The sequence below is a fragment of the Motacilla alba genome, chromosome 2, assembly GCF_015832195.1.
Source record: "Motacilla alba alba isolate MOTALB_02 chromosome 2, Motacilla_alba_V1.0_pri, whole genome shotgun sequence".
Lineage (NCBI taxonomy): Eukaryota > Metazoa > Chordata > Aves > Passeriformes > Motacillidae > Motacilla > Motacilla alba.
In genome coordinates, this window is record NC_052017.1 from 77,246,880 (window position 1) to 77,260,028 (window position 13,149).

At 43.5% G+C, this 13,149-nt stretch overlaps 1 protein-coding gene across 1 annotated transcript in view; it reads right to left on the reverse strand.

Moving 5' to 3' along the window:
* The window catches only part of BASP1 (brain abundant membrane attached signal protein 1), a 50,376-nt gene extending 37,673 nt beyond the window's left edge, over positions 1 to 12,703 (reverse strand). The window contains 3 exon segments of the mRNA XM_038127701.1: positions 12,165 to 12,185; positions 12,187 to 12,405; positions 12,407 to 12,703. Of these exon segments, the coding sequence (XP_037983629.1) occupies positions 12,165 to 12,185; positions 12,187 to 12,405; positions 12,407 to 12,472 (306 nt within the window). The 5' untranslated portion in view covers positions 12,473 to 12,703.
* Positions 12,704 to 13,149: the final 446 nt, after the last annotated feature.

A 13,149-nucleotide genomic window follows, 5' to 3' on the forward strand; every position in this document is an offset into this window, starting at 1 on the left:
GATGTTGCAGATAATAGTCTCAAAAACATACTCTAGTCCTGAAATACAAATTCGAGCGCTGATTTTAAAATTAATGTTTCTTTTTCTTGGCCTGTCCAGTAGAAAATGTTTCTGTAAAAGTGACTAATTGTGTCAACCATATCTGACTGATATCTGAGATATTTCTCTCTGACAAATCAGACCAGCTCTGAGTTTAAGCATGAGGATGCACATAATACTTAGATACAAAAACTGCTTTCTAGGATTTATCAGCCTGTAAATGAAGCTCCAGCATGTCATTTTTAGCCCCTCATCTTGCTTACCTGTTGCTTGCCTGGCAGAGTACCATAAGGCAGTTGATGAAACAGGCTTGGTTGGATTACTTGTGAACAGTTTTAACAAAACCAGATTAACCATCAAAACACAGCTGAAGGCAGCTCTGATTCAGGGTGCTGACTCAAACCCAGGACAAGCAGTGAAATCCCCACAACTACTCTAACCCACAACCCTCATTCAATGGCTCCCACGCAGAAATCTCCCATGAGAAGAGGGCACTGCCTATGTCTACACTACTACACACTCCCTACCTACATTAGTACATGCTACGGCATAGTAGCACACACTTGCAGAACCCAGTTTATCTAGGGCACACTCCTTTGCTCACTGCCATAATTACTAGGTGTGCTCTTTCTCATGTACACGCCTATGAACTGGAAAAAAACCATTCCATTTTGCAGTACTTTGTGTCAGTTTATATGAGCTTATTAATATTAATAAGACCTAATGCTAGGGATTTTGTTTCCAACCAAAAGAATCTAACCTAAGGCATATTGTTTTCTGACCTATTCTTCTCGCTGCTGCACACACTTACCTTGCACAGATTGAAAAGATAATGCTTCCTCCTCTTCAGGCAGTAGAAAACTCACCTTCAACATCGATACTATTCAAATTAACCTACCACTGGTTTCTCAAAGGAAGTAAGGAGAAAGACAGGCAGAAAAGCAGACAGATGACAGAACACTGGGATTTAATGTTCTGGTAAATGCTTTTGTATTATGATTGCAAACACAAGCATTTTATATTTTATTTATATATATATATATATATATATATATATATATATATATATATATATATATATAAACATCAATCCCAATCAGTGCTGTCCACTCAACCACCCGAATTACAGTGAGATTCTAGTGGCTCACAGCTCTGACTTTATTAGTGCAACTCAATTAGATTCAAATCAGATACTCACTGATCAACATGAATAAAACCATGATCAAGCCCACCACTCTAGTTCTGTTCCTAAACATGCCTCCCTCTTGGAAAGGTTCACTTTAAAAAGTGCCAACACACTGCTGTGCACGACTTGACATCCATACACTGCTGAATAATCTAACAATTAGCAGCTAAACGAAGGTGAGCATTCCCTTATCTCTAATAATACCAGGACATGGGCAACTGGCCAAGAATCTGGTACATTAAACTGAAAAACACAGGCAAAATCTGCAAGTGCTTCTTGAGAGCACACTATTTCCAGTAAGCACATGTGGAAATGAAATACCTCTTAGGTTGCCCTCAGGTAGGAAAAGATTGATTGATTGATTGATTGATTGATTGATTTCAAACACATAGTCCAAAGTAGCGCAGATATAGCCCCTGGTATTGAGCCAGGAACTTCAATGGCAGCTGCCCACCTGCCTGCAAAAGATAAACTTCACAAAGGTATTTGTTCAGCTAAATATGATGTTTATTCAAAAGCATTTATGAATACACCAAGGATTTCTTTAGAATCACTTTCCAAGCTATAGTTATTACACCATTAAGTTTCAATCACCATGTGCTGAAAACATGTGAATAGCCTTCTCCACTCATTTGTGGAACAGCCCAGCAAAGGTTTCTGCAGCCCATAGATTAAGTAAAAAAAGATATCCTAGTGTCATATCAATCAAAAGTACGCAACTGTCCTGAGATGCAGTCACAAAATTTCATTCTGGGCTTGAAGAGTAAAATTTTCAAACATAGACATAGACTTATCACTGTCTTGAAATAAAACTTATTACCTGAAAAGCCTCATTTTTGCAAGCTTTACTCCCCTTCTTGCACATCAGCCCCATTTTGAAGAACAGCCTCAAACTTACAGTCCATTTAAAAAATTCTGCCAAAAGAACTATGAGAAATCTCCATTTAACAACCTATGCTGTTCATCATCAATAAACTAAACAGCCTCGCACCAGCTCTAGAAAAGCCTTGTGTATTTATTTACAGCATATACCATGTCCATAAAGCATCTCAGCAGAGAGTTCATCTTTGGATCTCAATATTCACTGCCCATAAATCAGTACACTTTGGAAGGATTTTGTTTCAACTGAACTAATTCCTCTGCACTCAAGAACTAGCTCACTCCAACGGTTCCCCATGTCCCTGATCACACAAACCACAAGACTGAAAGATACCTCAAGAGAAGTCAAGACATTTCCTCTCCTTGCCCCAAGGCAGAATGAGTCATATTTCAGTAATCTCTCAATGGTTATTTCTTACCTAGTCTTAAAATAATCATCCGCTTCTTTACACTGCACCAAACCAATGTGTTCATTTCTGCCTTTCACAGGTCCTGTTTGATCACTCTTATTGTTTACATGTGCATCCACTTGAACAGCAGCTCTCTTTTATGTGGCATATGACCCATGCAAGTAATATCTTTAAATGTTCAAAGCACAATATAAAAAAAGGAAATTCTTCTATGTCCATTTTAGGATAGTTTAAAGGCAATTTATTCTATTCTGGTTCTAAATACTTAACACAACTAAGGAATGGACATCTGTTACCCTTGTTTTCCCATTCTCATCAACAAAATCTTCTTTATGGCAATTCTGACCATATATTCTCAACAACTACCACATACTGTCTTTATTAGAAACTATTCCACAGACAAGGAATTTTTACTATGATATATTCATTAAAATTTATTTAAATAATTTTAACTCAGCTTACTGATGATCTGTCATTTGTTACAGAGCAAAGAGTAACTATTTTCCTCATGCAGTCCAAAGTTATCTACATGAATAGTGAAAATCCCATTTCTTGTGTACCACTAAGTTACTTGCTAATCCTTAGTGACAGAAGACAGAAAGATGACTCCTTGTTTCCATGAAAGGCTTTAATGTGATTGTAAGCTGTGAGGTGTATTGCTAAGATAAAAAAATGTTCCACTGTGTTAGTTAAGACAAACTCTCTGTATTTTTTATTTCATATGAAGGTATTCCTGGCTGTGACTCTGTAACTTTGAAATACAGTCTCTTAGGAACCATGAGCAGATTTAACCACAAATAGCTAAATGTGCCTGGATACATGAAATTATATTTAACTATCTCCCTAACTAATTAGATCAGGGGACCAGAATCATATGGCTAGATAAAAGATAAGGGTAAAACAGGGCATTTGTAGTAACTAAGTCACCTCTTTGGTCTTCCTTCCAGAGCAGGGAGCCAATGAACATCACTAGTGAGCAGCTGATGACCAGCATTTCTAACCATGTATGCAGTCTCACCAAAGCCACTCTTTGCAAGACAGCCCAGAAGGCTCCCTTGTACAGTCTGATTTGATTTGTTTGCTTTAAGAAGACCAGAGGATTTCCTTCCCAGGAGGAATCTCTAAGGCTGCTCACAGGTGAGGTTTCCAGAGACAGCAGGGTGAGACAGGCAAGAGATTCAAGCCAGGAACCTGAAGCTTAGAAAAAAATCCCCTTAAAATGCTGGGGACCAGGTAGCAGACCCACAGCCAAATTCCAAGGGTGTTAAAAAGGAAGACTGGGACTAGGAAGGACTCCAGATTTTTGTTCCAGTGCGCAAAACTTCTGCGTACTTGAAACAAGCATTAGCATTCAAAACTTGAAAGGGCTTGTGGGCAGAGATCAGGCTGTGCATAAACCTTGTATTTATCTATTATTTTGGCCCTATCAACACTGTAGGTTTTCTCTGCGTACAGAGTCAATTAACTGAGATGACTAGCTGTAATTCTAATGCAAAGAATGTCCGTTGAGAGGGTTTTTTTGGGAGCACAATTTACAGCAGATGATCTAAATCAATACCCTTCAATTCCCTGGCCCCCTATTTGGGGACCCTCCACAGAGACAGAAGGCTATTTTATGTCTTCATCCTGTAGCTACAAAGTTGTCCTTCAGAATAAAAGACATATATCTGTCATCATGAACTCACTTGACCTGAACACGGTCCTCACCTTGATGGCATCATACTCGATGCCCACAACGATCATGTTGTCATCTCCATCATTTATAGATGTTATGTTTTATTTAGACACAATTAAAATCTAGAGCAATTAGAAGTGGATCCAAATAATGGTTCTCTATAAAAGAAGCCCGGGCCAGTATGACTGTGACAGCTACTGGCTTTTATGCAATATGCAACCCAGCACAGCCACAGCTTGACAGACAAGCTTTGTCCTTTATAATAGCAAATCTTTCCCCTAAAACTCTGTTCTGGATGGTTTTTCAACTCACTAATGCAGTCTAATTATGAGCTTGCAGCAATTTAATTGTCTACAGGATCAAACAAATCTAGTTCTTCTTGAAAATAAGATGCAATTCAAGCTATCACAGAAGGGTTGGGTTTGCTGGTGGAAATTTTTTTCTTTTTTTAGTCAAGAGCCACTTTTGTTTAAAACTAAAACAATGTGTAAAAAGGAAAAATTCTCTCCCCTTTCACTCAGCAGAGGAAATCACATTAATATTTCTTCAGCTGGGAAGGAGTTTAAAACTGTTGAATGCTTTCAGCTGGCAGAGCTCCAAGTTTCCCATATTGTTAGAGGATTTGCATGAAACTTTGTTTAAGACCAAGTTCTCATGTTGATATGATCTCACTTTAGTGAACATCTAGATTTGGGAGCCATATGCATGCAAACCGTTGGGGTCTGGTAGCATGAGTTATAGAGTTTAAAATTAAAGTTTTACAAGAAGTAGTTCTGGACTCATAGCTCCACTCGTTACATATGAATGCCAGCACACAATTAAGCTGATGACATAGATGTTCCTGGGTTCTGCATGTCTGCTAATGCACACACTGCTTCTTACTGTGTGATTGTCAAGGTGTTCCCTGAAATATTTTCATGGCTGAAAATATGGACTTCTAGAAAGGATAAGCAAGGGAAATATCTACATAGCCACCATGACAATTTAATTTAAATACATATAAGTAAGCCACAGTAACATGGCAAGGAAGGGCACAGAGCCAAAGCTACATGAAAAATTAGTTTGAAGACAACAAAACTTTTTTTAATGAGATACATTTACAAATATGGACAGAGAAAATATGGTATATCCCAACAGATTAGAATGCAATTTCAAACAAGAAGCATTTAAAATAGTTTCTTCAGTCAGGAGAAAATGTGCCAAAGAAGTTGTTTTTTAAGTAGAAAGGAAATAAAAGCTGCTGAGATAAATATTTCTATCCTCAGTCTATAAAATTTACTGTCATTGTTCCACAGAAAACTCCTGGACAGACATCTTTTTTCTGAACCACAAATCTGTCAGTGCAGAATTTCCTTTATTCTCTTTCACCTCTGTGTTTCAGATGGTGAGGCACTCGGATGTTCCTCACAGGGTCAATGGCTGTGGGAGAGCATACAATGCCAGCTCATTTCCCTCAACGCCGTACTCCATATATCAACTCCAACTCAGAACACGCATGGCAAGTATTTAAAGACACAATATTTATCCTGCTTCCAGCATTTGTCATCTGTTAGCTGATATATTTGCACTTCTCCATAATGTCTTGTTAACAGTGACGTTCCCAGAGGTGTTTGCAAAGACACCTGTAGGTGATTTGCAGTCCAGTTTGAACCCTTGGTAACAGAAGGCACCTCAGCACTGAAGGCCACTTTCATACACTGTGTCCCAGTGGATTGTGAGTACAGTGTGCCGTTCAGTCAGGAATGAGACACCATAAGGAATGCCATATTCCTATTGCTAGCAGCACCAATAATTTCTTCATGAATCTGTCAGTCACTGACTCATCCACAGAAGAGGATGACAGCTGAACTTTCAGTGACCTAATAATCATTCTAGTGCTTATAAAAATATACTGTAATATTAGTTTTCTTGAGCTCTGTTGAGGCTTCTACTCACTATTACATGAACAGGAAAAGCTTGCACTCCAGTGAACTATCATATTTCAGTGCACATGGCAGCTCTTACTTAGCTTGGCTCTGAAAGTATTATTCATTAAGGTAATGTCATTCATTCAAGGCAACTGGATGGAAAGGATGGGCCACTATGCGTAAAGCTGAATGTTCCTCTAGATATCACTAGGGAGACTAGCACTGAATAAATCATTAAAATGCACAATACTGGTGGAACATCAGATGGCTACAAGCAGCTAAAAAGGTTTCTCCTGGCACCTCTTCACCGGAGGATGGTTTTTTCCCAGATGAAGATCTCCAAAGGTAGAAAATGAGAAAAGGGAACAGCATACAGAAGCAGAGAATGGATAAATTTCTCTTACTAAAATTCTCTCCTGTGAGGAATACCAGATCCTTCAAAAAAAAAAAGATATCTTCAAGGACAACTTGTCACTCTCCTTGAACTCTCACATCCTACATGCAGCATTCTAGAGCTACCAGAAAGCTCTTAGCTATGATTGCTGGAGTTACACAGAGTGTGTGGACTGCAAACAAAGAAAGAGTTTCCACGCTTCCACATTTGCTTTGTTCTGCTAATTTAAGCTTTTGAATTACAGGCTCGGGAGCTATCCTGAGCACTCAGGTACCCTACAGAAGCCTCACAAGCTCCTAGTGAAAGCTCCAGGTGAAATAACGTTACAAACCAGCAGTACTTTCTCATGTCTCAAGCAAAGTGTGGAATGGAAGAGCCTGGAAAATCTGGCCTGATTTTGAATTTTATCCTCTGGAGAACTTCTGTCTCCCTTGGTTTGCAAGGCCCGTAGATCTGAAAAGAAAAGCAAGGCCAGCACCCATCTTTCACCCCCTCTTTAGTGACACTAGCTATTCCCAGTGCAGAATATACATTCACTGGTGCAGGGTTTACACGCAGGGCTGAGTGATGCTGCCGGAGGAAAATGAGCCCCACTCTCTTAACTCATCTAGTTAGGAAACATTGGTTAGAGCAGCTAGCACATCTTCCCCATTTGCTGAAGTTTTTCTGGTGACAGCAAGAAACCCATAAGGACTGTTTTCACCACCTCAGATCTCACTGAATTTGCCTCCTCCCACCAGATCTGCACAGTTAGCAGCAAAAGTCAATCATGCACTTACCAGCACTGGCCAAAAATACAGCAACTTTGCGTTACTGGAAACTTTGTGTATGAAAGGAAAATAAATAATCTGGACACCTCGTCCAGTGGTGACAGGTTTCACCCTGTCCTTTTCCAGACTCTTAATTTTATACCACCTCTACCCTGTTTTTGTTTTTGTTTTCGTTCTCTGCTAATGACGCGCTTCACTGCCTTGAGGAAGGATGATTACAGGAAGCTGATGTAGCAATTCTCTGGCTCCAGTCTATCTCAGACAAGCACACACCAAAGCATTTCTCATGGTGTAACTCTTCCATGTTGACTGTGTTTGTAATTGGGTTTTCACTGTTTTATACATCTTGATTTGCGCATGTTTGGCATGTGTTTTTCTAAGGTAGGAAGATGAGATAAACTTGCACCAATTCTACCATTGTTGATCCATTCTTTGTTTTGTCTAACTTTGCTTCATTTCTTCTCCATAGTTCAGCAATCATCTTAAATTCGTCTAGCAGATGCACATCTACAGGATCCCACTATGTGGCCATCTACTTCATCCTAAAATAGTTCATCACATCAAGATGTAATTTTGAATGAGCCCCTCCATCACCAACCAATCACACAAGGAAAACAGTAACAGCAGAAAATAAGTTCAAAAACTATAACCATGGTCTGTCCTTCTGCAGGAGTTATGTTCTGCATCCTACTGAGTATTTAAAGACAATTGAAACAGGAGATAGCCAGCAGCCCCCTGAGATTTCACTACTTGTACAGAACTAGCTTCCATTTGTCACACAACATCATGATGGCATAGATTTCTGTCATTAAAATTAATTCTTGGGAAACTGTCATTATAGCTACTAGACTTTTGCCTGAAGGAAAAGATTATGCTTCAACAGTGCATTCATATCCTCTTCATGCCAAGGCATCAGCAGTATTACAATCACCATCATGACATCATCCATCAAGGTTGGTAGCTAAGGCACAGTGTTATTATACATTTAGTGTTGTATCCTTTGTAAGGACAGTAAGTCTCTAAGCAAAATGAAGATCCTGCCATCAGTCCTATGGTTTACATGAAGTGCCAGGTCATGCTGCTCTGAACAACTGCTCAGGCAGTGTGCACAAAATAAAATCTTTTGAAAAGACACTCAAATTCCTAAAGGTTAAAAAAAAAAAATCCCTGGATCAGCAGATCATAATCATATGTGGCACCACTTACCAGGCTAAAATCTAAACTATGCAACATGTGACTAAAAAGCATGTGGCTTTCCCAACACTATCGCACTGGTGGGGTACTTGGCAGTATATACTGAACAAGTCAGGCAACTTTACAGACTGCTTAATTCCTATTCTGCAGAAGACAATACCAAGCACATCAAACGAGATCAGACTATTATTTATATCCTAAGACACAAGGTTTTTATTAATAAAACTGTTTCCTCAGAGTTAAATTCCATTAACTGTACTTAAGACAGAATTACTACACATCTTGCTCCCAGGCAAAACCTGACCATTCCACATGTGTTACAAATCAGTATCTCTTTACATTTATTGGTGTGCAGACAAAAGCCAAAGATTTCTTTTCAGATTCTGGCAAGTCAGGAATCTTTCATGTTTGAGGAATAACACCGCTATCAATCTATTTCTATTTTAAACTTATGAATTTTCATGCCAAATAACCAATAGACACATTTTTATATTAATCACATTTCTCCATCTTGAAGTAAGAAGCTTAGGTGGCATCACTTTTAGGGAAGAGAACTGTGAGATACAAGATATTGTAAGGAAGACTTTAAAGTCCTTTCCATTCTGCCTAAGGTTCCCCCCCTTCCTCCCCCTGCATATTTTTTTAATCTCGAAAGCATTTCCTACTAATGCATGAAACCCCCATTATCCTGCATATGGTTTCTATTATCAAGTCTATAATGCTTTCAGGAATTTCTTTGATTTTCTGGTTGTTACCTCATTCTTTTCATTCCTGATTGACACAGAAGCAGCAACCCAAGTCATTCCTAAGTATCTTTCTTTAGTTATAAATCAGCATCCATACTTCTGTAGTGTACCTCAAAATGGCTTGCCTTTACTACCCTTCTATGAATAAAGGAAAGGCCTTGAATATTGGTTGATTATTATACTCTTCATTATGTATTTGAAGATCATCCAGTTTTCTTATTTGAAGAACTAGATTTTACCCATTAAATGCATTTACATTGCACCCATGGACACTACGCTTACACCTACACACCTAAACCAAGACCTGGGATTTGTGCACAAACATGTACAAAAGACTGCAGAATTCTCTTCACAGAGATGGGACAAAAAGAAAAAAAAACACCAAAAAACAAACAAAAGCCTCCAAAATTCTTTTTTTCAAAATCAGTAAATTAGTGCAAGAGCAGCTTTCCATGGCAGATTTCCAAATAATTACTAACTCAATGGTAGCTGAGTGTCTAAAAATGTAACCACACAGAACGCACCCAAGATTTCATGGGAAGGCCTGTTTTTACCCTGCAACCAGCTTTTTTTTCCTACTCTGCTTGGTGCATGCCATTGGAGCATGGGTGGGTGCTGGCACAAGGGAAGAATTTGCCATTGTTCAGACGGAAGCCGTCGTGCACGAAGGAGGTTCTGCTGAAGGACTTCATGGTTCACTGCATGGGCCAAAGCTACCAGTGGAACACAGCACAAACAGAAGCAGCTTTTCATGGAAAATACAATTTATTCCACAGACTTGATTATGAAAGATTAAAACACAAATACTTGAGGACTGGAGACAGCTCTAGACATGGGTCATAAATTATGGAGGTTGCACATTCTGTAGTCTTAGGGTAAGGGTATGCACCAAAGGTATTCCTCTTTCTGAAACAAATCAACCTTGTATCACCATGTTGCTTCAGAGGGTGTTGCATCTCAAATGCAATGATGTACGGAAGAGGGCGGGGGGGGAGAGAAAAAAATTTCACCTGATTATTGCTTCAGGCATTAACTTGAATGGTGATTTTACCATTTTTACCCTTTTAATGTTGATTTTAACTAGATATGATACACTCAGAGGTCCAAATGAACAGAAAAAAACTGCTGCATGATTGCATTTTGGCAGCTATGTACAATTTCCCTGTATTACACAATCAGCTATTTCATACATGAAGCATACAAGAATAGACAGAGCCACCATGAATTTCCCAACATTTTGTGTTTATTCTGTCCACAGATCAGAGTTGGTGCTCCCTGGCTAAACTGAAGCAGCCGGACAAAAAGAAAATACCCACTGCATACAATCCACTAGCAAGGGAGATCACAAAACAAAGCTTCTCCCTCAAATGAAGTTCTGTGAGACAATGAGTAGATAGCAAGTGCAAAAACCTTTGGCCATGTCCTGGCTTCTTCTTATTCCCTCACCCCTAAAGGTTGCCCAGAATTCTCAGAAACACCCTGAATACAAAAGGATTGTGTGGGACAAGGTATCTCCCCTGGAGAGAGCAGTAGCAGCAGATGCTGCATCTTCCTTCAGTATGGCACTCCCACTCCAGACTCTCCCTGGCTTAATGGGGAACATCTACACGGGAAAAAAACCCTCAGTGTTTGAAGCCTGGCCACCAGTTTAGGTGGTGCCTGGCAAGCATCTGGCAAGCAGAGAAGGGCCATTTAGACATATTTTAGGGCTCTGATGGCTTCTTCAGAAGAGATCTTAATTGGAAACACTGGAAATATCAAGTAATTGGTATGCAAGGGGCCTTGGGGTGTATGTTTTCTAGTGAATGTTCATCATCCTCGAGGGGAAGCAATAAAATCCACTGCCATCGCCTGTTTAGCAGCCCACTGGCGATATTCTTTTGTCAGCTTTAACTCCAGCCTGACTAACACAAGAGTTGTCTTCTGGTCAGAAACTATTAGCTTACAAAATGATACATTTCAAACAGGCGTTTCAAAAGCACGCTTCCTCTAAAGAGAGATATATATCCGAATTTTGGACAAGAGTCGGGAAAGAAGAGCGGTGAAGAAGGAACAGGCACCAATGCCAGCCAGCATCGAGACGCAACAATTCGAACAAAAGAGATCTCAAGATGTCGCACTAACACGCACGCACACAATCTCCCTCTTGATAGATTGCTTCCCCTCGGCAGAGGGAGATGCTTCAGGAGAGCGCCCGCCCGGGCACGCAGAGCACGCGTGTGTCTCCTAGACGGAACCCGGCAGGGAGCACGTCCCTGCGGCGTGGCTGCTCCGCGGGGCTTCCTCTGCGGCACGTACGCGCCACCCGCCTCGCCCTCTTTGCTCAAAGCGACCCCCGAACGACCCCAGGCTGCTGCAGAGGGACCCCCTGCCCCCGTCTCCTGCCCCCCAGGCCGCTGAGAGGAGCGGGGGCGGGTGTTGGAGCCCGGGGCGGGGGAGCTCTGGGGGCACCCGCGGGCGCTCGCCTGCCGCCCACCGAATCCCGCTGCGGGCGGGGAGGGGGCGGGCAGCACGGCCGGCCTTTTCCCCTTCCCAAATGCCAAACTGTGTGTGGGTGAGGTGGGGGGCAGCACGGGTCCGCTCCGCCATCGCGCGCGGTAACAGACGCCAAAGCTAAGCCTGGCGCCGAGCGGGGAAGGAAGGAAGGATGCGGGGTACCGCTGGGTCACCCCGATGGACCATGCCGGGGCCAGGCGGAGGGCGGCTGGGGGGAAGCGCCCGGGGGTCGCGGCGCAGCGCTGAGCCTTTGTTCCGCCGCCGGCCCCGTCCGCGCCGCCGCCTCCGCGCATGCGTCGGGCACAGACAAAGGCGCGGGCAGAGCGGCGGGGGCTTCCCGCATCCCCCTCCGCCCCGCATCCCCCTCCGCCCCGCATCCCCCTCCGCCCCGCATCCCCCGGCCGCTCCGCATCTCCCCTCCGCCCCGCATCCCCCCCTCCGACCCGCATCCCCCCGCGCGGCGCCCACCCGGCGTGGCAGGAGGGTGGGGGTGTCCCGGGGGTGTGCGTGTGTCCGCCTCCCTTTCCTCCGCGTGAGCCGCCACGCCCAGCTGAGGCGCGGGGAAAGCGCCCTGCGGGAGCCGCGTTTGAAAGACACGCGTGTGCGTGGGGAAGAGGCGACACGGCGGGTCGGGAGGGGAAGGAAAAAAAAAAAAAAAAAGGTCGAGGGGAGTTGTGGCTTTCTTTGGCGGAGAGAAAACGGAAAGCCAAAGGTTTGATGGGGACCTGTGGGGAGCGGGGGACGGCAGTCGGTGAATATTCATAGAACAGGCGCATCGGGGCGTAGCGCGGCGGGCGGCAGCGGCGGTGCCCGTCGTGTTTGACGGCGGGTCCGTGGCCCCTGCTGGGGCAGCCGAGCCCCCGAGCCCCGGCGTGTGCTGCCCAGCCGAGAGCAGCGCTTTAAACCCGCCGGCGCGTCCACGCGCACGCGTGACCGCGGAGGCAGCGCCGCTTCCGCGCCGCCTCGCCGGGGACAATCGCGTTGTCGCCGGTCACAATGGGCAAGCGCCGCTTCCCGCTCCTCGCCCGCCCCGACGCCCCCTGCACCCCGCGGATCCCCCCACCAGCCGCCCGGACCCCGCAATCCCCCTGCAGCACCGCCGCCCCCCGCCCAGCCGCCCTGCCATCTTCCTGGCGCCGTGCGTGCTCTTCTCCCAGCGCTTCCTTTCATGGAGAGCTTGGGGCATCTTCCTTTTTTTCCTTTCTTTTCTCTTTTTTCTCTCTTTTTATTTTAAATTATTGTTATTAATTAAGCAGACTCCCTTTGGAAACAGGCTAAAAGCACCGAAAAGAAATTGGGCATAAACCACTATTATTCCCACCACACCCACCACTACCCCCACCCTTCCCCAGGAGAGCCTTCCCGGGCATTTAAATCTCACGGAATCGTCTTCGGTCCGTTGTGTGCCTCGATCCCGCTCCCAGGTGGTCCCCTCTCGAGGAATCGAGCTCCT